The following is a 24,366-nucleotide window of genomic DNA, read 5'->3' as shown; positions in this document are numbered from 1 at the left end:
AATTAGGTGACTTCTGAAGGCAATTAGTTCCACTAGATTTTAGTTAGGGGTATCAGAGTAAAGGGGGCTGAATACAAATGCCCCCCCCCCCCCAACTTTTCACATATTTGTAAAAAATGTTCAAAACCATTTATCATTTTCCTTCCACTTTGTGTTGGTCTATCACATAAAATCCCAATAAAATACATTTACATTTTTGGTTGTAACATGACAAGATGTGGAAAACTTCAAGGGGTATGAATACTTTCTTAAGGCACTGTGTATCTGCATCTATCACAACAATAATAAAGAATGTCCTGAATACGAGATATACCACAAACTATAATCCACAACTTTTGCTCCCATGTAACAATCAGTATTTTTTTCTAGAAAATCACTTAGAACCCCCAGACATTAAGCAAAGGCCCTAGAGAATAAATTGGCGGGTGTTCCAAGTTATAATGTCACACTATTTACGAAGCAGGTTCCCAAACACAATTTTTTTGAAAAAACAAACACACTTCTTAAAATTGTAATTCCAGAAAAAAAAAAAAAAAAAAAAAGTAAAATATAACCGCAATCACCATTTTTTCCTAAAAAATTATATTATATCAAGGCCGCACATATATATATATATATATATATATATATATATATATTACACACACACATACACACACCTCTATATCTCCCTCGCGATAGAGAGATAGATATATATAGATATATATATATATATAGGTCTCTCTCTATAGGTCTCTCTCTATAGGTCTATATACATATATATTTTTTAAACTGTTATTTAAAAAAAAAAAAATTTTTTCCCATTTAAAATTAAATGTGTTTTTTTTTTTTGATTACTTTTATTGCGGTCACAAGGAATATAAAAACATTCTTTGTTATAGCAGTAGGCATGTGACAGGTACTCTTTACGAAGAGCTATGGGGTCCTTTAAGACCCCAAAATCCCTCCCCTGCCCTTACAAGCATTTTTGATTGCTTTTGATATTTTAAAAATGGTGCGGTTGATACCTCAGTAAACTGGAAGTGATGTCAGGTCATCACTTCAGTGTTACCATAACAAACAGCCAATCAAAGCCAATCCTGCGGTGGGATGGGAGAGCCCAAGCAAGCCATGGAAGGTGGCGGTGGGGGACACAACTCCGACTGTTATTACAAGCGTGCCGGATACGCCGCTGGTCCAGCTGTGGATATGAATATGTCAATAAACAATAATCATATACCCAACAGCTAGGTAAAAGCCAGAACAACAACCCAGATTGCTGTATTAGTGGACAGGAAAGAAATATATAAACAGATAGAAATAATTTTTCCTGATTCTATTTTCTTTAGGTTAACAAATCCATAAAAAAAAAAAAAAAAAAAAAAACCTCAGAAATACTTAAAAATCTGATCTATGCTCTCCAGCTATGACTTTTCTTCGGGCTGTACACTTACCTCATAGATCTGAGACATACGTTCTAAGAACTCACGAAAGAAAGGCCGTAATCGCACATACACCTAGAAGAAGAAAGAAGCGGAGGTGAAACTTTTCCGTGTAATTGGGTTCAGGCCGAACCGCTTAGCGCCGGCGCCTCCCGGCCCTTTAAGAGGTTTATGACGCTGGGAGGCGGGGCTCGCCTTAAGATCACGTGACCGCCGTGATTGGTTGTCACGTGGTCTGGAAACTTTCCGGCCGCTTACTTGCCGTTAGACGACCGTAACTGTGTTGGGAGCGCGTGCGCTCTCGGCACAGGTGTATTGGGGGGCGCTTCACGCAAATATGTGGCCCCTCTGCGCTAAGGACCAGGCGCCGAGAGGGCGCATACTTGCGTACGGCCGGCACAAAGGGGTTAAAGTGGAAGTAAAGGCAAAACCCAACTCACTCTAAACTTACTCCCACCCTCATTCTAACCCTAATCTATCTAGCCCTGTAAGGAAAAGTTCGCTGTACTTAGAAAATCTGAAGCCGCATCAGCTGTCAGCAGAGGCATCACTGTGTAGGAGAGGGAGCCGACAACGGAAGCCACAGAAGCCCCATAGTAAGTCTACGGGTGACGTCACTTCCCAGCCGTTGTTGGCTTTCTCCGGCACGCAGAAGGCGCTGCTGGTGACCGGACCACACTGGCTTCAGAATAGGCAAGTATAGAGATCTTTTCTTTACAGGGTCAGATGGATTAGGCTTAGGAGGGTTGGAGAAGGTTTAAAGTTAGTTAGGTTATGCCTTTACTTCCACTTTAAAGTAGAACTAAAAGCAAAACTTTTTTTTCCCCATTTTGGATAGAGTAAGGGAAGGGCTATAGGCCCCGTCAGGTTTTTTGCCATCTGTGTCCAAATTGGGGAGATTTCGGGGTGATGGCAGGGATAGAGAACATCCCGCTCCAAAATAGAATATGGCATACAGGTACCCAAAATAGAATATGGCATACAGGTACCCAAAATAGAATATGGCATACAGGTACCACCGCACACTGTATTCAACTATAATGCAAGGAATATGAGATGGATTTCAGCTCACATACCAGCCCATCGGTCACGTTCCTCTGACATGTTTCACCCACATTAATCACAAGATCAAATCCAGGACCGCTGACAAGGGGGTAGCACTTGCCCCCCTGTAAGGGGCCCAGGGCACCACAGGTTCAACAGGGGGGCCCAGGGCACCACAAGTTCAACAGGGGGGCCCAGGGCACCACAAGTTCAACAGGGGGACCCAGGGCACCACAAGTTCAACAGGGGGACCCAGGGCACCACAAGTTCAACAGGGGGACCCAGGGCACCACAAGTTCAACAGGGGGACCCAGGGCACCACAAGTTCAACAGGGGGACCCAGGGCACCACAAGTTCAACAGGGGGACCCAGGGCACCACAAGTTCAACAGGGGGACCCAGGGCACCACAAGTTCAACAGGGGGACCCAGGGCACCACAAGTTCAACAGGGGGACCCAGGGCACCACAAGTTCAACAGGGGGACCCAGGGCACCACAAGTTCAACAGGGGGACCCAGGGCACCACAAGTTCAACAGGGGGACCCAGGGCACCATAAGTTCACTTGGGGGGGGGGGGGGGGGGGGGTGAGTCTGAGTCTGTCCTCAATCTCTTTCTCAAAAAAAAAATGTTGGGTGTCTGTTTAGACAACCCCACAGGGCTGTTAAAAAATTAATATGCAAAAAAACTATAATCGTAAAAAAAAACCAAAAACAAACAAAAAAACCCCCACATAATTAAGGGCTCATTCTCACAGGTATTCTGGTTGCATAAATGAGTGGTTGGTTCATGCATTTGAAACCGCCTGTTAAGCTTGGTTCACAGTTCCTGTCAGCTAAGTTGTAAGGGATCCCCATGACAGCAGCCCTGATTAAGCCCAATGAGGGTGAAACATGTCAGAGGGATGTGACTGACTGGCTGGGTTCTGAGCTGAATTTACCTTACATTACATCCTTCATTTACCTTACATTAGACTTCAATACAGTGCGCAGCGGTACCTGTATGCCAGAAAGATAAAATATGTTGCCATTAGTTATATTTTAAAACAGATTTGGATCCATCATTTCAAAAGCAAGTCCCTAAAAAAGACAAGCCAGGCCCCGGCAACACTTCATACCTGGTAAATGACATCTTGGAACAGTACAGGAAACGTAAGTGCAGCATCTTCCAGTTCATTTAAGCTGCAATGCACCAATGTTTCATCCTGCAATTACAAAAAAAAAACAACACACATTAGGTCATCCCCAAAAACCAAAAGCGAAAACTAACAGGCAGGATAGAGAGGAAAAAAAAAAATTTACCAAGTCGAGGACAAGGGAGAACTCCGGGGTACTCCTGGTTTTAAGAGGCAGCGCTGGCTTCCTGTTAAGTTGTTCTTCAGTCAATGGTGGGACGTGTTTAATGAAATAGTATCTGCGTAAAGAAATCAGAAAATTGACTATAATCAATACATTCTTGTCAAGAACAATCTACAGACGTGGTGAAGAGGACTTGCTGAAGTTCAAACCGAGCATCAGGATGGGGAAGAAAGGAAGAAACCATGCCACCTTGAACGTGGCAGGGTTGTTGGTGGCAGACGGGGCCGGTCTGAGTATTTCTGGGATTTTCACACACAACCATCTCTCGGGGTTACAGAGAACGGTGGAAAAAGAGAAAATATCCAGTAAGCGGCAGTTGTGTGGAGGAAAATGTCTTGTTGATGTCAGAAGAGAATGGGCAGACTGGTTCCAGATGAGATATAGAATATATATATATATATATATAAATTTTTTTTTTTTTTTTACATATATATATTTTTTGTGTGTGCATATTTTGATATATATATTTACATACAGTGGGGACGGAAAGTATTCAGACCCCCTTAAATTTTTCACAAATTTAACTCTAATAACCTCTCGTTACACCCAAGGCATGCAGAATACCATCTCTGAACACACAACACATCCATCCTTGAAGCAGATGGGCTACAGCAGCAGAAGACCACACCGGGTGCCACTCCTGTCAGCTAAGAACAGGAAACTGAGGCTACAATTGGCACAGGATCACCAAAATTGGACAATAGAAGATTGGAAAAACGTTGCCTGGTCTGATGAGTCTGGATTTCAGCTGCGACATTCAGATGGTGGGGTCAGAATTTGGTGTACACCAGGAGTTCTCAACCTCAGTCCCCGAGTACCCACAACGGGACATGTTTTGGGAACTTCCCTTGGATAAAATAGTTCTCAACAATACCATGTCACTGATATTAAGCAGCTGTACAAAGTAAAGGAAAACCTGAAAACATGGCCTGTTGGGGGTACTTGAGGATTGAGGTTGAGAACCCCTGGTGTAAACATGAAAGCATGGATCCATCCTGCCTTGTATCACCGGTTCAGGCTGGTGGTGGGGGTGTAAAGGTGTGTGTGTGGGGGGCTGTGTGTACAATATGGGGGGCTGTGTGTACAATATGGGCGGCTGTGTGTACAATATGGGGGGCTGTGTGTACAATATGGGGGGCTGTGTGTACAATATGGGGGGCTGTGTGTACAATATGGGGGGCTGTGTGTACAATATGGGGCTGCTGTGTGTACAATATGGGGCTGCTGTGTGTACAATATGGGGCTGCTGTGTGTACAATATGGGGCTGCTGTGTGTACAATATGGGGCTGCTGTGTGTACAATATGGGGCTGCTGTGTGTACAATATGGGGCTGCTGTGTGTACAATATGGGGCTGCTGTGTGTACAATATGGGGCTGCTGTGTGTACAATATGGGGCTGCTGTGTGTACAATATGGGGCTGCTGTGTGTACAATATGGGGCGGCTGTGTGTACAATATGGGGGGCTGTGTGTACAATATGGGGGGCTGTGTGTACAATATGGGGGGCTGTGTGTACAATATGGGGGGCTGTGTGTACAATATGGGGGGCTGTGTGTACAATATGGGGGGCTGTGTGTACAATATGGGGGGCTGTGTGTACAATATGAGGTGCTGTGTGTACAATATGGGGGGCTGTGTGTACAATATGGGGTGCTGTGTGTACAATATGAGGTGCTGTGTGTACAATATGGGGGGCTGTGTGTACAATATGGGGGGCTGTGTGTACAATATGGGGGGCTGTGTGTACAATATGGGGGGCTGTGTGTACAATATGGAGTGCTGTGTGTACATTAATGAGGAAAAAAAATGAACTTAAAATGATTTTAGCAAATGGCTGCAATATAACAAAGAGTGAAAAATGTAAGGGGGTTTTTTTTACTTTTCGTCCCCAATGTATGTAAATATATATATAAAAAAATATGCACACACAAAAAAAAAAAAAAAAAAAAAAATTTATATATATATATATATATATATATATATATATATATATATATATATATATATATATATATATATATATATATATATATATTTCATATCTGTGTGACTTCAAAGTAATCCCTGTACTACTTTGGTCCGATTTTGATTTATATGTGAGATAGAGATATAGATATATATATATATATATATATATATATATATCTCTCTCTCTCTATATATCTCTATATCTCACATATAAATCAAAATTGGACCAAAGTAGTACAGGGATTACTTTTAAGTCACACAGATATGAATGGTCATCATTGGGAATCATGGGAGACGACTTGTCATGCGACTGAAGTCCAAAGTCGCAGGAAAAGTCGCACAAGTGTGAAAGGGACCTAAGGGAATACATAATTGGCCCAAAGCAAATAAAATGCAGGTCAGAAGGTGTCATTCTACAGGTCAGATGCACCCATCAATGATCAATGAATGATCTCAGGCCTGACCACATATGAATCATATTTTGTTGACTGCTATCAGAAAGCAATAGGGAACTTTAATGCTTGCTCTAGTGTTTATTAACCTGCAAATTTTTAAGATTTCCATTAAGGTTTCACCCGCTACAATCAGCCACCTAGAGAGTTTCCCCAAAAACTGAAGAAGTTGAAGTCGGCATAAAATGCCTTTCAACCGCCACTTCAATACTTCCCATCAATTGCAATTTTCCTGCTCTAATCACAACTGGGAAATCAAAGACAATTGTGTCTGGCAGACTGCTGAGGGTGAAAGCTCCAATGCTGTGAGAAAAAAAAAAAAAAAAAAAAAAAGCATCAAGCATATGGGGAACAACAATGGGAACCTGCTGGAGGGAGGGGTACAGCTAGATCAGGAATGCCTCCCCCCCCATTTACCAAACCTGCTGGGCCACTACAGGGAAAACCAATGACAATTTTCCTTAGGTCATAAAAGCATTGCCTAAGGCTTATCTGCACGCCAACAGGACCGCTACACCCAAAACATGGTCAAAAAAGTAGACAAAGTTATGGTACGAGCGGAAAAAAAAAAAAAAACACTATTACAGGAGATCAAGAAATTCTTAGCAGCCACAACTGGTAAATCGGAACGTGGTTAGATGTGATGCGCGCAATATGAGGGGGGGGGGGGGGAGGGGGGGTTACTGCACCCATGTGCTAGATGGGAAATAAATTGTCCCTGGTCCTTCTGAGAACTAACATAGAGCTGCACGATTCTGGCTAAAATTAGAATTTTTTTGCTTAGAAGATAGATTACGATTCTCGCGGCGTAACATCATCTTTCACATTAAAACAAAAAAAAATTGGGCTAACTTTACGGTTTTGTTTTTTTTTTTTTTTTTTTTTTTAATTCATTGAAGTGTATTTTTTCACCAAAAAATTACGTTTGAAAGACCGCTGTGCAAATACAGTGCGACATAAAATATTTCAGCAATTGACATTTTCTTCCCTAGGGTCTCTGCTAAAATATATATAATGTTTGGGGGTTCCAAGTAATTTTCTAGCCAAAAAATATTCAGTTTAACTTAAGAAACAAGTGTCAGGAAAAAGATTTAGACTTTAAGTGGTTAAATTTCCCGCATTTACTGGTTGTTAAAAATTTGGCAGACTGCCCGGATTTTTTCTTTATAAAAAAAAAAAAAGTTTATCCCTTTGATCTAAGAAGGAAGAGTTAGTTACAATGCTTCAAGTTAAAAACTTGGCAGACTGCCTGGATGTTTTCTTTTGACAGCTGAGTGAGCAGATAAGTCTCTCCACTTGTTATATGAAAGAATCAACAAAGTCTGCAATAGAGATGGGGGGGCGGGGCTTGAATCGAGATCACGATTTTTTAACGATTAATTGTTCAGCTCTAATTAAAAAGAGGAGTAAGTTTTTTTTTTTTTTTTTTCCTCCCTTTTATACTTACCTAGGTGGATGCAGCATGGGACCGATGCTGCATTTGTCCCCCGGCGTCTCTACACTGAGAACCGAGCGATCGAACATCGCCAATGGCTCGGTTCTGACAATTCCCCGAGCAGAGAGCTTCTGACTGTCAATCAGCGTCTCTCCTCTCTGCTCCTCCACGCTCATTGGAGCGCTGAGCTGTGGAGGGTGGCGGGATGGGCTGTCTCAGGATCTGAGCGGCTCGCTGAGAGTCTGAAATGGGCTCCTAGAGTCAGGATGACTGGACCGATTCCTGTGACGTCAGCACAGAGCGGACTTTAGAAAGCTCCCCGAGGGTCCCGCGGACTCGATACCCGCGATCGCCTCACGAAGAGGACGAACGGGGAGATGCTGATGTAAACAGCATCTCTCCGTTCTGCCTAGTGACAAGTGTCACTGATCACAGCTCTCCCTGTCATCGGGAGCAGAGATCAGTGATGTCACACACACAGCCCATTCCCCTGACAGTTAGAAACACGCCCCCTAGGACACACTTAACCCCTCCCTGCCCCCTAGTGGTTAACCCCTTCACTGCCAGTGTCATTTACACAGGAATCAGTGCATTTTTAACAATGGTCCCAAAAATGTGTCAAAAATGTCCGACATGTCCGCCATAACGTCGCAGTCACAATAAAAATCGCTGAGCGCCGCCACTACTAGTAAAAAAAAAAAAAAAAAAAAAATTATCTCCTATTTTGTAAACGCTATAACTTTTGCTCAAACCAATCAATAAACGCTTATTGCGATTTTTTTTTTACCAAAAATATGTAGAAGAATATGATCGGCCTAAACTGATGAAAAAAATGTTTTTTTTAATATATCATGAGTAAGCACTTGGTATAAGTGTGAAACGTGTCAGCTGTTCTGAACCACTCTGCTATGGTGTCCTGTATATTTTGTGAACCCGGTTTACAAATAAAAGGCATAAGAAACTATCGGTGTGCGGCAGTCCAGAACTTTTCCATTCATCTTCATATAGGTCGGACTCGATGGACTTTTTTCAACCTCGCCTACTATGTAACTACAAGCCGACAGCCGCAAAGGCTTCCCATTCACACAGCACCCTGAATGAACGACGTGGCCAGGTGGATCAAACCCCACGCGTCCACGTTAGTTTCAAAGAGTGACAGCGGGCGCCTTGAGAAGATGCCCGCCCGCTGTCATTGGGGGGGGGGTGGGGGGTGTGGCTGCAGCTGCTGGAACATGTTCCAAAAAGGTGAACTTATCTTTTAACATTGTTAACTTACCAACATTATATCCCGTGGTAACTACTCTAACGCAGCAATTTGTTTATAGATTACATAGACATAGTCATGACAAGGACCCCAAACAACGGCGAAATTCAGGAGCAAGTCAGTCCAATATATGAGAAGCCAGGCACTGCTAGGGAACACGCGTTTCTACTGCCAAAAACAGAAAAGTAGAGAACCAACTGTCATTTTTCAGGACGGACTTGAACGCTAAAAAGACTATATCCCACTATCACAGCCCATTCACACCAAACGGTGAGAACATGAAATAACCTGCCATGTGCAGGCAGTGGTGCCATTCATTTTGAATGGAACTACAATTCACTTGTGCTGAACACTTCACAACATGTGGTGTGCATGGTGCTGCAAAAAAAAAAAAAAAAAAAAAAAAAAATACATTTTGGCGCTTTGAGATGCAGCGCAGCCCATTCAGTTTGAATAACCTGGGAAATGCAGCGTGTGGCCCTTAACAATTCAGCGCACAATGAAAAGCAATGCGTTTTAGTGTGGATCAACCCTTACATGCGTTTGCTACCAATTCCTTAACAGACTGAGGCTTTTAGCAATCCAGAACAGTTCATGGTAGAAAAAAAAAATAAATAAAAATAAATAAAACTACTCACGGATCAAAGACCTCCCAATCCTCTTCATAGGCTGCTTCAGCATGTGCAGAAGAGTAGCCACTATCTGGAGATACGGGAGCTAAAACAGAAAGAGATAAATCACTGAATCTCTCATACCGAAGACTAAAAATTGGATTTTTAGATATTGTTACCGTTGACTTGAAGAGATTGTAAAAAGGTAAAATAAAAAAAAAAAAAAAAGGCAAAAACAACAAACAAAAAAATAAATCTCTATACTTACCTGTTCTGTGCAATGGAGTTGAACAGAGCAGCCCCGATTCTCCTCTTCTCGGGTCACCCGCTGGCGCTCCTGGCCCCTCCTCTCTGTCCAGTGCCCCCATGGAAAGCCGCATCCTATGGGGGCACTCTTGCTTCCTCGCTCCCGAGCCCCACCGCTGGATTCATTGACAGGGGGTGTATGCCTAAACATTTTTTCACCTTAATGCAAAGAACGCATTAAGGTAAAAAAATGTTTAGGCTTTAGGATTGCTACTGTCAGCCTGGTACCAGATACCACAGCGTACCTTCAGAGGTCTAGTGGAGTCCTTGCCTCGAATGGTCAGGGCTGGTTTGGCATAATCAATATTAGGTAGGTGGTCATAAAGTTATGACCGATGTTTCTCATGCCTTCAAAAGGCTATGGTGGGGGGCACACAATAGCACAGTGATGGTGAACCTTGGCACCCCAGATGGTTTGGAACTACATTTCCAATGATGCTCACCTAGACTCCAGAGTGCATGACCATCATGGGAAATGTAGTTCCAAAACATCTGGGGTGCCAAGGTTCACCATCACTGGTAGAGGAGAAATCAGGTGGTTTTGGAACCGTCCCACATCTGTGAGCTCGTCTTAAGCCACTGACTGCCAAGATGCATGGAACATGTCCACTGGCAGTCAATGGGTTTCAGGACTTTCGCAAGTCATAAAAAAAAAAAAAAAAAAAAAAAAAAAAAAAACACATCTTTACCATGCCAAATTGATTGCAAGCAAGTACCACCCACCTGTTAGCGTTGGGATGTCTCTCTCTGGAGTGTCCTCCCCTGACTCGAGCCAGCTGCTGGCTGTTGTTCGGACAGGCGTGCCCTGACTGGTGTAGGATGCTCCATTAGTGGAGGTGGTGGTGCTGGTGCTGATTTCATCCACCTGCTCCATTTCCAGCTGCTTCACAATTTCCTCGGCTTCTACCGCTTGTCCTGGAGAGTCTGATCCCGACGTGCCTGCAAGCAAAAGGAAAATCAGTTAGTTCTTACTTGTAATTGACTATCCAGGATGGCAACTGGAGAGAAAGTCCATTCTACCTGAAACAGGAAACAAGCGCCCCAGGGGCAAATACAAATCCCAACAGGCGACAACCCCTCAATATGTAGGATGGAATCTTCCTCCAATTGTGTCCCCTGTAAGCCTCTGCTGTTCTGAAACTTCCTATATTAATTAATATCTGGAGGCTGACCTAGTCCTCCAAAAAGTGACTGGACCAAGCTCACAATGAATGATTGAAATGAAAAGCCGTAATATAGACTAAGTCAACTTTAGCAAAGACATGAAACACCTTTCCAGACTTTGACCCTGAGCCCCCGCTTCTCCTTTACCAAACACAACGAGCCCCCGCTTCTCCTTTACCAGACATGCCGAGCCCCTGCTTCTCCTTTAACAGACACACCGAGCCCCCGCTTCTCCTTTACCAGACACACCGAGCCCCCGCTTCTCCTTTACCAGACACACCGAGCCCCCCGCTTCTCCTTCAACAGACACGCCGAGCCCCCCCGCTTCTCCTCTACCAGACACGCCGAGCCCCCCCCGCTTCTCCTCTACCAGACACGCCGAGCCCCCGCTTCTCCTCTACCAGACACGCCGAGCCCCCCGATTCTCCTTTAACAGACACGCCGAGCCCCCCGCTTCTCCTTTAACAGACACGCCGAGCCCCCCGCTTCTCCTTTACCAGACACGCCGAGCCCCCCGCTTCTCCTTTACCAGACACGCCGAGCCCCCCGCTTCTCCTTTACCAGACACGCCGAGCCCCCCGCTTCTCCTTTACCAGACACGCCGAGCCCCCGCTTCTCCTTTACCAGACACGCCGAGCCCCCGCTTCTCCTTTACCAGACACGCCGAGCCCCCGCTTCTCCTTTACCAGACACGCCGAGCCCCCGCTTCTCCTTTACCAGACACGCCGAGCCCCCGCTTCTCCTTTACCAGACACGCCGAGCCCCCGCTTCTCCTTTACCAGACACGCCGAGCCCCCGCTTCTCCTTTACCAGACACGCCGAGCCCCCGCTTCTCCTTTACCAGACACGCCGAGCCCCCGCTTCTCCTTTACCAGACACGCCGAGCCCCCGCTTCTCCTTTACCAGACACGCCGAGCCCCCGCTTCTCCTTTACCAGACACGCCGAGCCCCCGCTTCTCCTTTACCAGACACGCCGAGCCCCCGATTCTCCTTTACCAGACACACCAAGCTTCTGCTCTGTATATCTACCTGTGCCTAGGCTAGACAAACCTGACAAGCTTTAGTCCTACTGTTCAACAGACAGCTTCACTGTTCAGGGCAGTATGGTGGGTGTCCTCTCTGCAACACCAGCTTGATGACTGCTGGACCACGTTAAGGGCAACCTGGGCTACACTATTAATTAGATTATACTGGTTTGTGGGTCTGTTGCTCAGCTATACAGTTTCCGTTTGTTGTCCTCATTAGTGGATGTGGTCCTGGTGCCCCTGAGATAGATCCTTGGGCCCCATGTGCTTGCCTTACCTGTTGATGCCTTCTCAATATATCAGGTCCTGAAGAAGCCATAATTTGGCAAAACGCGTTGACCTTGATGACTGGATAAGCAGAAATATATACTTATACTTCTTATTTGTTGATGCATTACTGTAATCTATATTTCCATCAATGGCCAGTGGTTCCAAAGTCAGAAGGTTTTTTACCTTAAACCCACCCAAAAAGGGGAAGCTCCGGGTATTCGCACCCTCCCCAACTCCACTGCCACATTTGGCACGTTGGGAGGGCTTTGATAGGTACCCACTCCCACTTCTGGGTAAGATCGCTGCGGCAATCTCTTTCTGGCCCCTCCTTCCCCCTGCTGCCTTCTAGGACACACACGGGTCCCAGAAGACGGCGGGACCATTCAGACTCCTGAACGCACAGTAGAAAACCAGCTGAGAAGCCTGAAGGCTTCACTTTTGGTTTCCCTTAGCGAAGATGCCGGCACCTTACACCTGAAGCCAAATGAAGAATCAGCTCAGGGTGCCAACATCACCAGATCCCTGGACAGGTAAGTGTCCTTATATTAAAAGTCAGCAGCTACAGTATTTGTAGCTGCTGACTTCTAAATTGTTTTAACCCAGACTGGAGCTTCTCTTTAATGCAGCGGTCCCCAAACTGTGGCCCTTTGCTTAACTTTATCCGGCCTTTGAGGGGGTCAATTTTGAAGCGTCACATGTTGGGTATCAATTTACGTGGTGGAACATTATCTTTCACAATATATAAAAAAAAAAAAAAAAAAAAAAAAATGGGCTAACTTTACTGTTGTCTTATTTTTTAATTAAAAAAAAAAGTGTATTTTTTTTTAAAAAAAGTGCGCTTGTAAGACAGCTGCGCAAATACGGTGTGACAGAAAGTATTGCCAGTTTATTCTCTAGGGTGTTATAAAAAAAAAAAAAAAAAAAATTATATACAATTTAAAAAAACAAAAACAAAATGTATATAAATTTATATTTACACAGAAAACCTCTTTTTGAGATTTGTTGTTTACAAATTAAAAACAGTTTTTCTAGCAAGAAAAAAAAAAACTACTTATAACCCCCAAACATATATATAAAAAAAAATAAAAATAATATAAAATATATATAAAATATATAATATATATGTTTGGGGGTTATAAGTAGTTTTTTTTTTTTCTTGCTAGAAAAACTGTTTTTAATTTGTAAACAACAAATCTCAAAAAGAGGCTCGGTCCTTAAGTGGTTAAGATTAACAAGGTTACCAGTCTGAAAACGATGTCAGTACTATATAAAAGGAGACAGAGAAAACTAAAAATGTATTTTTTTTTTTTGGCAGTCTTGCGGCAACCCACCATTTTTGTTTGCTGGTGAGAAAAAGTTGAAGACGGGAGAGAAAATGGTCCCCAGCAGCGTGGTCCTGGGTGGGCTGCCTGTTGGAGGCACATCTTCCAGCTTTCCATTCTGTTTCACATGTTGAGACGTCAGCTCATAACTTGCTGCTTCTAAATGATGAGAAATAAATGGAACAGTCAGTAGAAGACACACAGCCAAAAGAAGGGCAACATAAAAACGGGGTACAATTACAGAGACGGCTCCAAGATAATCAGTCACAATGTAGTGTGCTTCTATTGTATTTATGATTTCTGTATTCTAATGTGTATTTTAGTCATCGCCCCCAACCAAAGCACTTGAGGGTTTCCCCAATTTTTTCCATCTTAAAGAAAAAAAAAGGTGCTAAAACACAGGACAGCAGCTCCTTCTAAAGAGGGTATAGGGGTGAAGGTTACACATGTAGGGGGGGTTATGTTCAATTTAACCACTTCAGCACCGGAAGATTTGCCCCCTTAATGACCAGGCCATTTTTTGCGATTCAGCACTGCGTCGTTTTAACTGATAATTGCGCGGTCGTGCGACTTTGTACAAAAAAAAAACAAAATTGAGGTCCTTCCCCTCCCCCCCACAGATAGAGCTTTCTTTTGGTGGTATTTGATCACCTCTGCGTTTTTTTTTTTTTTTATAGCGCAAAAAATAAAAGGAGCGACAATTTTGAAAAAAAGAAAAGAAAATAAATAAACATGGTTTATTTTTTGCTATAATAAATATCCCCAAAAATGTTTAAAAAACAACATTTCTTCCTCAGTTTAGGCCAATATGTATACTTAATTTTTTTTTTTTTTTACAAAAATAAAAAAAAAATCGCAATAAGCGTATATTGATTGGTTTGCGCAAAAGTTTTAGCGTCTGCAAAACAGGGGCAATATTTATGCCATTTTTATTTATTTATTTATTTACTAGTAATGGCAGTGATCTGCAATTTTTAAATCGGGACTGCGACATTGTGGGGGACACAATGGACAATTTTGACACTTTTTTTGGGATCATAATTTATACAGCGATTAGTGCTATAAAAATGCACTGATTACTGTATAAATGACACTGGCAGGGAAGGGGTTAACAGTAGGGGGCGATCAAGGGGTTAACTGTGTTCCCTAGGGACTGATTCTAACTGTGGGGGGGTTGGGACAGCCTGGGTGAGGAGACAGATCGTTGTTTCTACTTAGTATGAACAACAGATCAGTCTCCTCTCCCCTGACAGCATGGAGATCTGTCCTATTTACATATCTCTGTTCTGTCTCTGTGTGGTGCGATCGCTGTGCACTCCCCTTCGACTCCGGTGGCGCTTGCACGCCCCCTAGTGGTCTGAAAGCGAGCTGACGTATAGCTACGGCGGCTCGCCCAGGGGAGCCAACCTGCCGCAGAGTATAACTGCGGCGGCTGGTCGGGAAGTGGTTAAAGAGGAGCTCCAGACTCCCAACAAAAAAAAAAAAAAGGAAGAAGAAAAATTTGAAATCACCACCTACAAATCCTGTAGCTGCTGACTATTAAAGTTTTTGTTAACCCCCAAAAAAATATATTGATCCCCTTTCTTTAACCACTTCCCGCCGGGAGGGCGTATATGGACGTCCTCCCGTTTCAGTGGTTATACTGGGATGATGCCCGCACCCTACAGGCACCATGCCGGCATCATTCCCTTCCAATGGCTGCACTGCCATCAATCTATCCAATCAAGAGCCAAGACAGCGGGCAGAGGGGAAGAGCGAGTCTCCGGCGTGTGAATCACAGGACTCAGGTGAGTAAAAAACGGGGGGCTGAGGGGGCCAATCAGTGACAGAAGTTTTTTCACCTTAATGCATAGGATGCACCAACATGAGAGGATTACAAACCCTTTAAAATAGAAAAGGGGAACATTTGTGTATAGACATATAAAAAAAAAAAAAAAAACACAACTTCACATGACCTCTGTTCCCAGCCGCATAAGAGCTTGGGGGGACAGCAGGGGCACCGAGCTTCCCAGTGAATGGCTGTGCAGCGGGGACGGGGTGTCAGGACAAGTCTGATCAATGGAGGAGAGCACACCGAGTTCCCAGCATGGCTAGAGAACCGATCACTATGTGCTCTCCTGCCTAGTGTGGTCAGTTTCTAATAGAAAAGCAGAGGGACGGTCCCCGCCGGGAAAACACGATTACCGCTGCTAGTAATAATCGCATGTAACATTCAATCAATCAACTTGGGTACATTCAGCCTTGCCCATACATGGTTCCGATCTCGAGGATGCTTTAGGATTTTTCAATGTTGTTATTATAACCACATTGGGGAGATTTTCCCTCATTTCCTGTCTCTGTGACCCCCTGTACCAGAAGTGACGTCACGGTAAGAGGAAGGCACACGCAGCAATAAAAATCCTTACCCAATCTAAAATGTAATCTTTGGTAAAACAGCGAGCGGTGGTTTTCCTGGAGTTCTACTTTAATCACCCAGATCAGGTGCTTCTAAACAATTTACTACAAATCGCTAATAAAAAAAAAAAAAAAAAAAATCGATGAGCTTAGAAATCAGCAAACCTCCATTGACTTGACTTTTCCGTCTGACGCGGGCGATGGGCTTGCTCGGCTTATCACCGGTACGTGGAGTTGAGGTGATGAGGTTGTGGTCAAGGTCACGCTCCAACCGACTCCTCTTTGGGGGATTCTCACGATCCTCCTAAAAAAAAAAAAAAAAAAAAAAAATCAAATCGGTCATGAAAATTCTTTTGCGCAAAACCAAAATCGGGAAAGCACCGTCATTGTAGGTTCAACCGATTGGGGGGGGGGGGGTGGGGGGAAGGGGGGGGGGGAGGGGGGAGAGCGACGACGATGACCAGATGCTTCAGGGCCAGTTCACACTACATGCAGTCAAGTCCTTTTTTTTCCTGCATCAAAAACGCATGGAAAGCGGGTTACATGGTAACCAGTGCAGGCAGTTCCAGACAAAAAAAAAAAAAGCACACCCTTCCTTTTTTTCTGCATTGAACTGTACTGGAACGCAGTAAACCTAGGGATGCACCAATACTAGAGCTGCACGATTCTGGCCAAAATGAGAATCACGATTTTTTTTTTTCCTTAGAATAAAGATCACGATTCTCGCGGCATAAAATCTTTCACATTATACAAAAAAAATTGGGCTAAATTTACTGGTTAGTTTTTTTTTTTTAATTCATTAAAGTTATTTTTTCCAAAAAAAAAAAAAAAATTGCATTTGACTGCTGCGCAAATACAGTGTGACATAAAATATTGCAACAACCACCATTTTATTCTCTCAGAACGCATCAAAACTGCATCCAGACTGCATTTCTTTGGTGTGAACCGGCCCTCCCAGCATGTCAGAGGGCCTCATTCACAAGGGCGTACTATAGCTTACGCCCCTGCAACGGCTGCGTTTACCCGGAGATGCACAGGTGTTCCGGGCATCCCCCTGTAGGCGTGCAGAGGGATTCAGATCTTCCAATTTGACATCCTTGCGGGGGGGTGCAGACTAAAAACGCACACCATCTGCATTCAGGTCCGTGCACCCGCACAGATGTCACATTGGGGGGCGGGGGGGAAGTGGCTGTGCAGCTGTTGTGCCCCCCAAGTGGCATGCCCGGGACTGTCTGCATGAAGATGCCCGGGACTGTCTGCATGAAGATGCCCGGGACTGTCTGCATGAAGATGCCCGGGACTGTCTGCATGAAGATGCCCGGGACTGTCTGCATGAAGATGCATGGAACACCGGTGCACCCCATCGGTTGGGTAAACATGGCCCTCACGCGGGTGTAAGGTGTAGCATTGCCTGTGTGAATGAGGCCTTCCAGAAACATTCCCAACAGAAGAAGAGGTCCCACTTTGCCAAGGTGGACCTGCAGAGTTATAAATACACTTCCAACGTCCACTTACCTTCGTTGTGCTGCCTTTGATGAAATTCTTTATGGTAGAAAGTAAACCGGTGTCGGATTTGGGCAGCTTGTCTCCTCCCAGAGGCGAGCTCTCCTCCTCCTCTTCCTCCTCCGAGTGCTTCCTCTTGGTGCGAGCAGTGCGCCCGGCAGGCCCGTGACTGCTGCGCGGAGACCCCTTCCGCGTCCTGAGCCTCATTTTTTATGAGAGCCACATAAAAGCTGCAAAATGGAAGAGAAGGATATACACTTATTATATGTAAGAAACGGAAAACACCCAGGCCCACCGATACAAAGAAGTTATAATAATGTGCAAGGGTGTAAAATATTAAAATCTTCATCTACGTTTTTTTTTTTTTTTAAAAAGCTGGTCCGTAAAAACCCAAATATGATAACATCGAACGATTTACAGACACAAAATCTGCAAATGGGGGGAAAAAAACAAAAACATTTAATACATACAACACACACAAAAAATGTATATGTATATATATATATATATATATATATATATATATATATATATTTTGTGTGTGTTAAACAAATAACAAAAAAAAGAATATATATTTAAAACAAAAATGTGAATCCTTTTCTTTCCCACATTTGCATTTTGTAATATATATATATATATATATATATATATATATATATATATATATATATATATATATATATATATATATATATATATATATATATATATATATATATATATATATACACACACACACACACATACACACATACATAAACACAGTAAGGGAAAAAAAAGCATTTGATCCCCTGCTGATTTTGTACGTTTGCCCACTGGCAAAGAAATGATCAGTCTATAATTTTAATGGTCGGTTTATTTTAATAGTGAGAGACAAAATAACAGCAAAATATCCAGAAAAACACATTTCAAAAAGTTATAATTTGATTTGCATTTTAATGCGTGAGATAAGTATTTGATCCCCCATCAATCAGCAAGATTTCTGTCTCCCGGGTGTCTTCTATACAGGCAACAAGCTGAGATTAGGAGCACTCTCTTAAAAGGGAGTGCTTCTAATCTCAGCTTGTTACCTGTATAAAAGACACCTGTCCACAGAAGCAATCAGATTCCAATCTCTCCACCATGACCAAGACCAAAGATCTGTCCAAGGATGTCAGGGACAAGATTGTAGACCTACACAAGGCTGAAATGGGCTACAAGACCATCGCCAAGCAGCTTGGTGAGAGGGTGACAACAGTTGGTGCGATTATTCGCAAAGGGATGATCTCAGCTGGGACCATAGTCACCAAGAAAACAATTGGTAACACACTACGACGTGAAGGAATGACATCCTGCAGCGCCCGCAAAGTCTCCCTGCTGAAGAAAGCCCATGTACAGGACTGTCTGAAGTTTGCTAATGAACATCTGAATGATTCAGAGGAGAACTGGGGGAGAGTGTTGTGGTCAGATGAGACCAAAATCCAGCTCTTTGGCATCAACTCAACAAGCCGTGTTTGGAGGAGGAGGAGAAATGCTGCCTATGACTCCAAGAACACCATCCCCACCATCAAACATTTGAAACATTATGCTTTGGGGGTGTTTTTCTGCTAAGGGGACAGGACAACTTCACCGCATTACAGGGATGATATGTGTGTGTCCACACTCTGACCATCTCTTGTATCAAGTCTGCAGTCTCTGACCATCTCTTGTATCATGTCCGCAGTCTCTGACCATCTGACCATCTCTTGTATCAAAACTGCAGTCTCTGACCATCTCTTGTATCATGTCCGCAGTCTCTGACCATCTGACCATCTCTTGTATCAAGTCTGCAGTCTCTGACCATCTCTTGTATCATGTCCGCAGTCTCTGACCATCTGACCATCTCTTGTATCAAGTCTGCAGTCTCTGACCATCTCTTGTATCATATCTGCAGTCTCTGACCATCTCTTGTATCAAGTCTGCAGTCCCTGACCATCTCTTGTATCAAGTCTGCAGTCCCTGACCATCTCTTGTATCAAGTCTGCAGTCCCTGACCATCTCTTGTATCAAGTCTGCAGTCTCTGACCATCTCTTGTATCAAGTCTGCAGTCTCTGACCATCTCTTGTATCAAGTCTGCAGTCTCTGACCATCTCTTGTATCAAGTCTGCAGTCTCTGACCATCTCTTGTATCAAGTCTGCAGTCCCTGACCATCTCTTGTATCAAGTCTGCAGTCCCTGACCATCTCTTGTATCAAGTCTGCAGTCTCTGACCATCTCTTGTATCAAGTCTGCAGTCTCTGACCATCTCTTGTATCAAGTCTGCAGTCTCTGACCATCTCTTGTATCAAGTCTGCAGTCTCTGACCATCTCTTGTATCAAGTCTGCAGTCTCTGACCATCTCTTGTATCAAGTCTGCAGTCCCTGACCATCTCTTGTATCAAGTCTGCAGTCTCTGACCATCTCTTGTATCAAGTCTGCAGTCTCTGACCATCTCTTGTATCATATCTGCAGTCTCTGACCATCTCTTGTATCATATCTGCAGTCTCTGACCATCTCTTGTATCAAGTCTGCAGTCCCTGACCATCTCTTGTATCAAGTCTGCAGTCTCTGACCATCTCTTGTATCAAGTCTGCAGTCTCTGACCATCTCTTGTATCAAGTCTGCAGTCTCTGACCATCTCTTGTATCAAGTCTGCAGTCTCTGACCATCTCTTGTATCAAGTCTGCAGTCTCTGACCATCTCTTGTATCAAGTCTGCAGTCTCTGACCATCTCTTGTATCAAGTCTGCAGTCTCTGACCATCTCTTGTATCAAGTCTGCAGTCTCTGACCATCTCTTGTATCAAGTCTGCAGTCTCTGACCATCTCTTGTATCAAGTCTGCAGTCTCTGACCATCTCTTGTATCAAGTCTGCAGTCTCTGACCATCTCTTGTATCAAGTCTGCAGTCTCTGACCATCTCTTGTATCAAGTCTGCAGTCTCTGACCATCTCTTGTATCAAGTCTGCAGTCTCTGACCATCTCTTGTATCATGTCTGCAGTCTCTGACCATATCTTGTATCAAGTCTACAGTCAAAATAAAAAGAAAAAAAGAGGCACAACGTAGAATCGCACCGGTAGACAGTCTGCGACTTGGGATGAGCGAATCCTTCCAGGGGTCGTGGAGGAACGCACAGACTGTCTACCGGTGCGATTCTATGTTGTGCCTCCTCCACCAATCGCTTGTGAGTCATTTCTTTTACCATTTTTTATTTAATAAAGGTTTTAAAAAGTTAATGCACAAGGCTGGTGCGCCCTTGTCTTCTTTTTATCTCGGTTTCTACTAGGATCCCCATTCTTGAGGGCAGCAAGACCTGTGTTTACATACTATATATGGTGATCCACCTGTGCGCAGGAGTTGCTTTTTTCTCTTTTGCATCAAGTCTGCAGTCTCTGACCATCTCTTGTATCATGCCCCCAGTCTCTGACCATCTCTTGTATCATGCCCATAGACTGCCTATCCTGGACTTGAGTGTTGCCTCAGACACTGAATATTCATGTTCATCTCCCGTATCATGTCTGCAGTCTCTGACCATCTCCTGTATCATGTCTGCAGTCTCTGACCATCTCCTGTGTCGTCATGTCTGCAGTCTCTGACCATCTCTTGTACCATGTCTGCAGTCTCTGACCATCTCTTGTACCATGTCTGCAGTCTCTGACCATCTCTTGTATCATGTCTGCAGTCTCTGACCATCTCCTGTATCATGTCTGCAGTCTCTGACCATCTCTTGTATCATGTCTGCAGTCTCTGACCATCTCCTGTACCATGTCTGCAGTCTCTGACCATCTCTTTGATGGTGTTGGAAAGTGCAGTCCAAACACCAGAGACAACCTTGCCCCATTAATCACTACACTGGACAGTGACCTACCTCTCCTCCAATAGAGAGAGCGGACTGCGAGCCGCCACCAGTTCTATGTCTGGACTTGTGTTTCTGTACGGTATCACAATGCTGCACATTTCTCCCACCATAGCAAAGCACAGCGAGATCAGGAGACACAGCCGCCCAGCCATTCCCTTCTATTTACATCGGAGTTACAGAACAATGAAGGGAGCGAGGAGCTGCAGCCCGATCCTCGCTCACACGGGTCTGCGGCACGGCACAGCGACGATCGGCTTCTATTGTGATTAAATGTTCTAACCGTACCCAGAAAATACTCCATACTGGGGGGGGGGGGCTCCTCTCTGTTGTCAGGAATATTTCTTAGCTACCATAGCAACATGATTTGTCCAGCCCCGCTTTACACCGATTAGCATGAGAGCAGCTCCTCACTTCCAGGGAAGGCGTACACGAGCATTTACAAATCACGCTTCCCATCGCTTTACAAAAAAAAACACAATTTGTAAAACTCCACAAATAAAACATCCACAGAATGAAGAGATTTCTTCAATAGATGCAGATCGCGTTTATACAAAAAGCCGCCAATGGAAAAGTCGCTGCCCATACACAAAGGATTGCAGGAAAGGACGCTCGATTGTCAGTGTAGAGACACGCAGGACGAATAATCGTACATATTAACCACTTCTAGACCAGGCCAAGTCCGACACTTTACACGCGAAAATCAGCATTTATTTTGCTAGAAAATTACTTAGAACCCCCAAAGATTTTATATGGGAAAAAAAAAAAAAAGGATTCACTTATATGTAAAAAAAAAAAAAAAAGTAATATATACACACAGCACACACACAAAAAAAAAAAAATATATATATATATATATATATATATATATATATATTACACTGTTATACAAGCTGTACACTCACTACTTTACATTGTAGCAAAGTGTCATTTCTTCAGTGTTGTCACATGAAAAGATTTACAAAAATGTGAGGGGAGTACTTACTTTTGTGAATATATATATATCTATATATATAGATATAGATCTATATACCTATATATCTATATCTATATATATATCTATATATCTATATATCTATAGATATATATATATATATATATATATCTATATATATATATATATATATATCTATACCTGTACTTAGTACGTGATCCGTGCGTCGGGGTAAGGGAGCGTGCGTCCCACCTGCCCCTGGCTGTGCTGCAACACAAACCAATCAGAGGGTGCCAGCTGCTGATTGGTCGCCGGCACCCGACGATCGGCACCAGACATTCCTGAAGAGAGCCCTGTGTAGGTAAACAAACACAGACCTCTCTTCTGACTTTTTTTTCTTCCTGCAAAGCACATTGCTTAGTAAAAACAGTAACAAGTTGGCCACACATTTAACCCTTTGATCGCCCCTGATGCTTAACCCCTTCCCTGTCAGTGTCATTAGTACAGTGACAGTGCATATTTTTAGCACTGATCACTGTACTGGCGTCACCGGTCCCCAAAAAGTTTCAGTAAGTGTCCGACTTATCTGCCACAATATCGCAGTCCCGCTATAAGTCGCTGATTGGCGCCATTACTGGTAAAAACAAAACAAATTCCATAAATCTTTCCCATAGTTTGTAGATGTGATAACTTTTGCGCAAACCAATCAATAGGCGCTTATTGGGATTTTTTTTAAAAACCAAAAATATGTAGCAGAATAAACATTGTCCTAAATTGACGAAGAAATTTGATGTTTTACTTTTTCTTTATAGCAGTAAGTTAAAAAAAATTTTTTTTTTCCCCAAAACTAGTTTTTTTCTTTCTTTTTTATTTATAGCGCAAAAAAAAAAAAAAAAAAAAAAAAAAAAAAAAAGGAAGGTAGAGCAGAGCTGCACGAGCAATAGTTAAGAATCGAGATCGCGATTCTTCCCAGCTCGCGATCTTGAAGCATTTTCCCGATTCTATGCAAGCCGACAGCTGTAAAAAAAAAAAAAAAAAAAAAAAAAACAGGCAGCCTGCCAAGTTTCTCAACATTTCTCAGTCGCTAAAACTATAAACATTGTAACGCTTTGTTCTTTAGATCAAAGGAACGATCTTCGGTCTGTAAATGAGGGAAGTTTAAAGCGGAGTTCCACCCAAAAGTGGAACTTTCGCTCATTTGTCTCCTCCTCCTCCCCCCCCCTCCAGTGCCACATTTGGCACCTTTCTGGGCCAGTAGGAGAGAGGAGTGCAGCCTCGCACATGCGCAGTAGGGACACGGAGTGAAGCTGTAATGCCATTGGCAGTAAGGGAACCGGGTTCCCTTACTGTCAATGGCGGCGGCAGCACCCGACAGCCGATGGACTCCAGGACAGGTAAGTGTCCGATTACTAAAAGTCAGCAGCTGCAGTATGTATATAGTATGTATATAGTATGTATATAGTATGTATATAGTATGTATATAGTATGTGTAGCTGCTGGTTTTTAATTTTTGCAGCGGTGGGCGGAGCTCCTTTACCGTTTAGTTTTTAGCTGCATTTGAAAGGCGGCTGTGCAAATACCGTGTGACATAAAACATTGCAACAACTGCCATTTTATTCTCTAGGGTCTCTGCTAATTATATATATATATATATAGTTTGGTGGGGTTCGAAATAATTTTCTAGCAAATAAAATACTGATTTTAACTTGAATCCAACAAGTGTCAATGAAAGGTTTAGTCTTTATGTGGTTAAGTACAAGTCAAGTTGCTGTTTCCAAGAGCAAGCAGACCGCAGATCTGTGCGGGGGGGGGGGGGGTAATGAGCAGGACATCCTGTCTAGAGGTGACTTTAATCCAGTTGCCATAGCAACAGAAACACATCACATACACAACATATTTTTCCTAATTTCCATCCATGGTCAGTTACCCATCTGCTCACATTTATATACAAGTGGTGTGTGAGAGATGAGTGCCGACACACACACCGTACTCCGATTACATCTGGTTGCAATTTAGGAAAAAAAAAAAAAGTGAAATCAATTCAA

The 24,366-nt window shown here is 43.4% G+C and overlaps 1 protein-coding gene across 1 annotated transcript in view; it reads right to left on the bottom strand.

Moving 5' to 3' along the window:
- CTDSPL2 (CTD small phosphatase like 2) overlaps positions 1-24,366 on the bottom strand; it is a 62,222-nt gene that overhangs the window by 17,743 nt on the left and 20,113 nt on the right. Inside the window, exons 2-9 of the mRNA XM_073618254.1 lie at positions 17,548-17,765; positions 16,198-16,336; positions 13,648-13,797; positions 10,581-10,796; positions 9,579-9,657; positions 3,764-3,875; positions 3,580-3,666; positions 1,434-1,496 (exon numbers count right to left, since the gene is read on the bottom strand). Of these exons, the coding sequence (XP_073474355.1) occupies positions 1,434-1,496; positions 3,580-3,666; positions 3,764-3,875; positions 9,579-9,657; positions 10,581-10,796; positions 13,648-13,797; positions 16,198-16,336; positions 17,548-17,742 (1,041 nt within the window). The 5' untranslated portion in view covers positions 17,743-17,765. The remainder of the gene's footprint in view (positions 1-1,433; positions 1,497-3,579; positions 3,667-3,763; positions 3,876-9,578; positions 9,658-10,580; positions 10,797-13,647; positions 13,798-16,197; positions 16,337-17,547; positions 17,766-24,366) is intronic.

The sequence above is a fragment of the Aquarana catesbeiana genome, linkage group LG03 (assembly GCF_042186555.1).
Source record: "Aquarana catesbeiana isolate 2022-GZ linkage group LG03, ASM4218655v1, whole genome shotgun sequence".
Taxonomy (NCBI): domain Eukaryota; kingdom Metazoa; phylum Chordata; class Amphibia; order Anura; family Ranidae; genus Aquarana; species Aquarana catesbeiana.
This window is presented reverse-complemented; position numbering and strand designations above follow the sequence as displayed.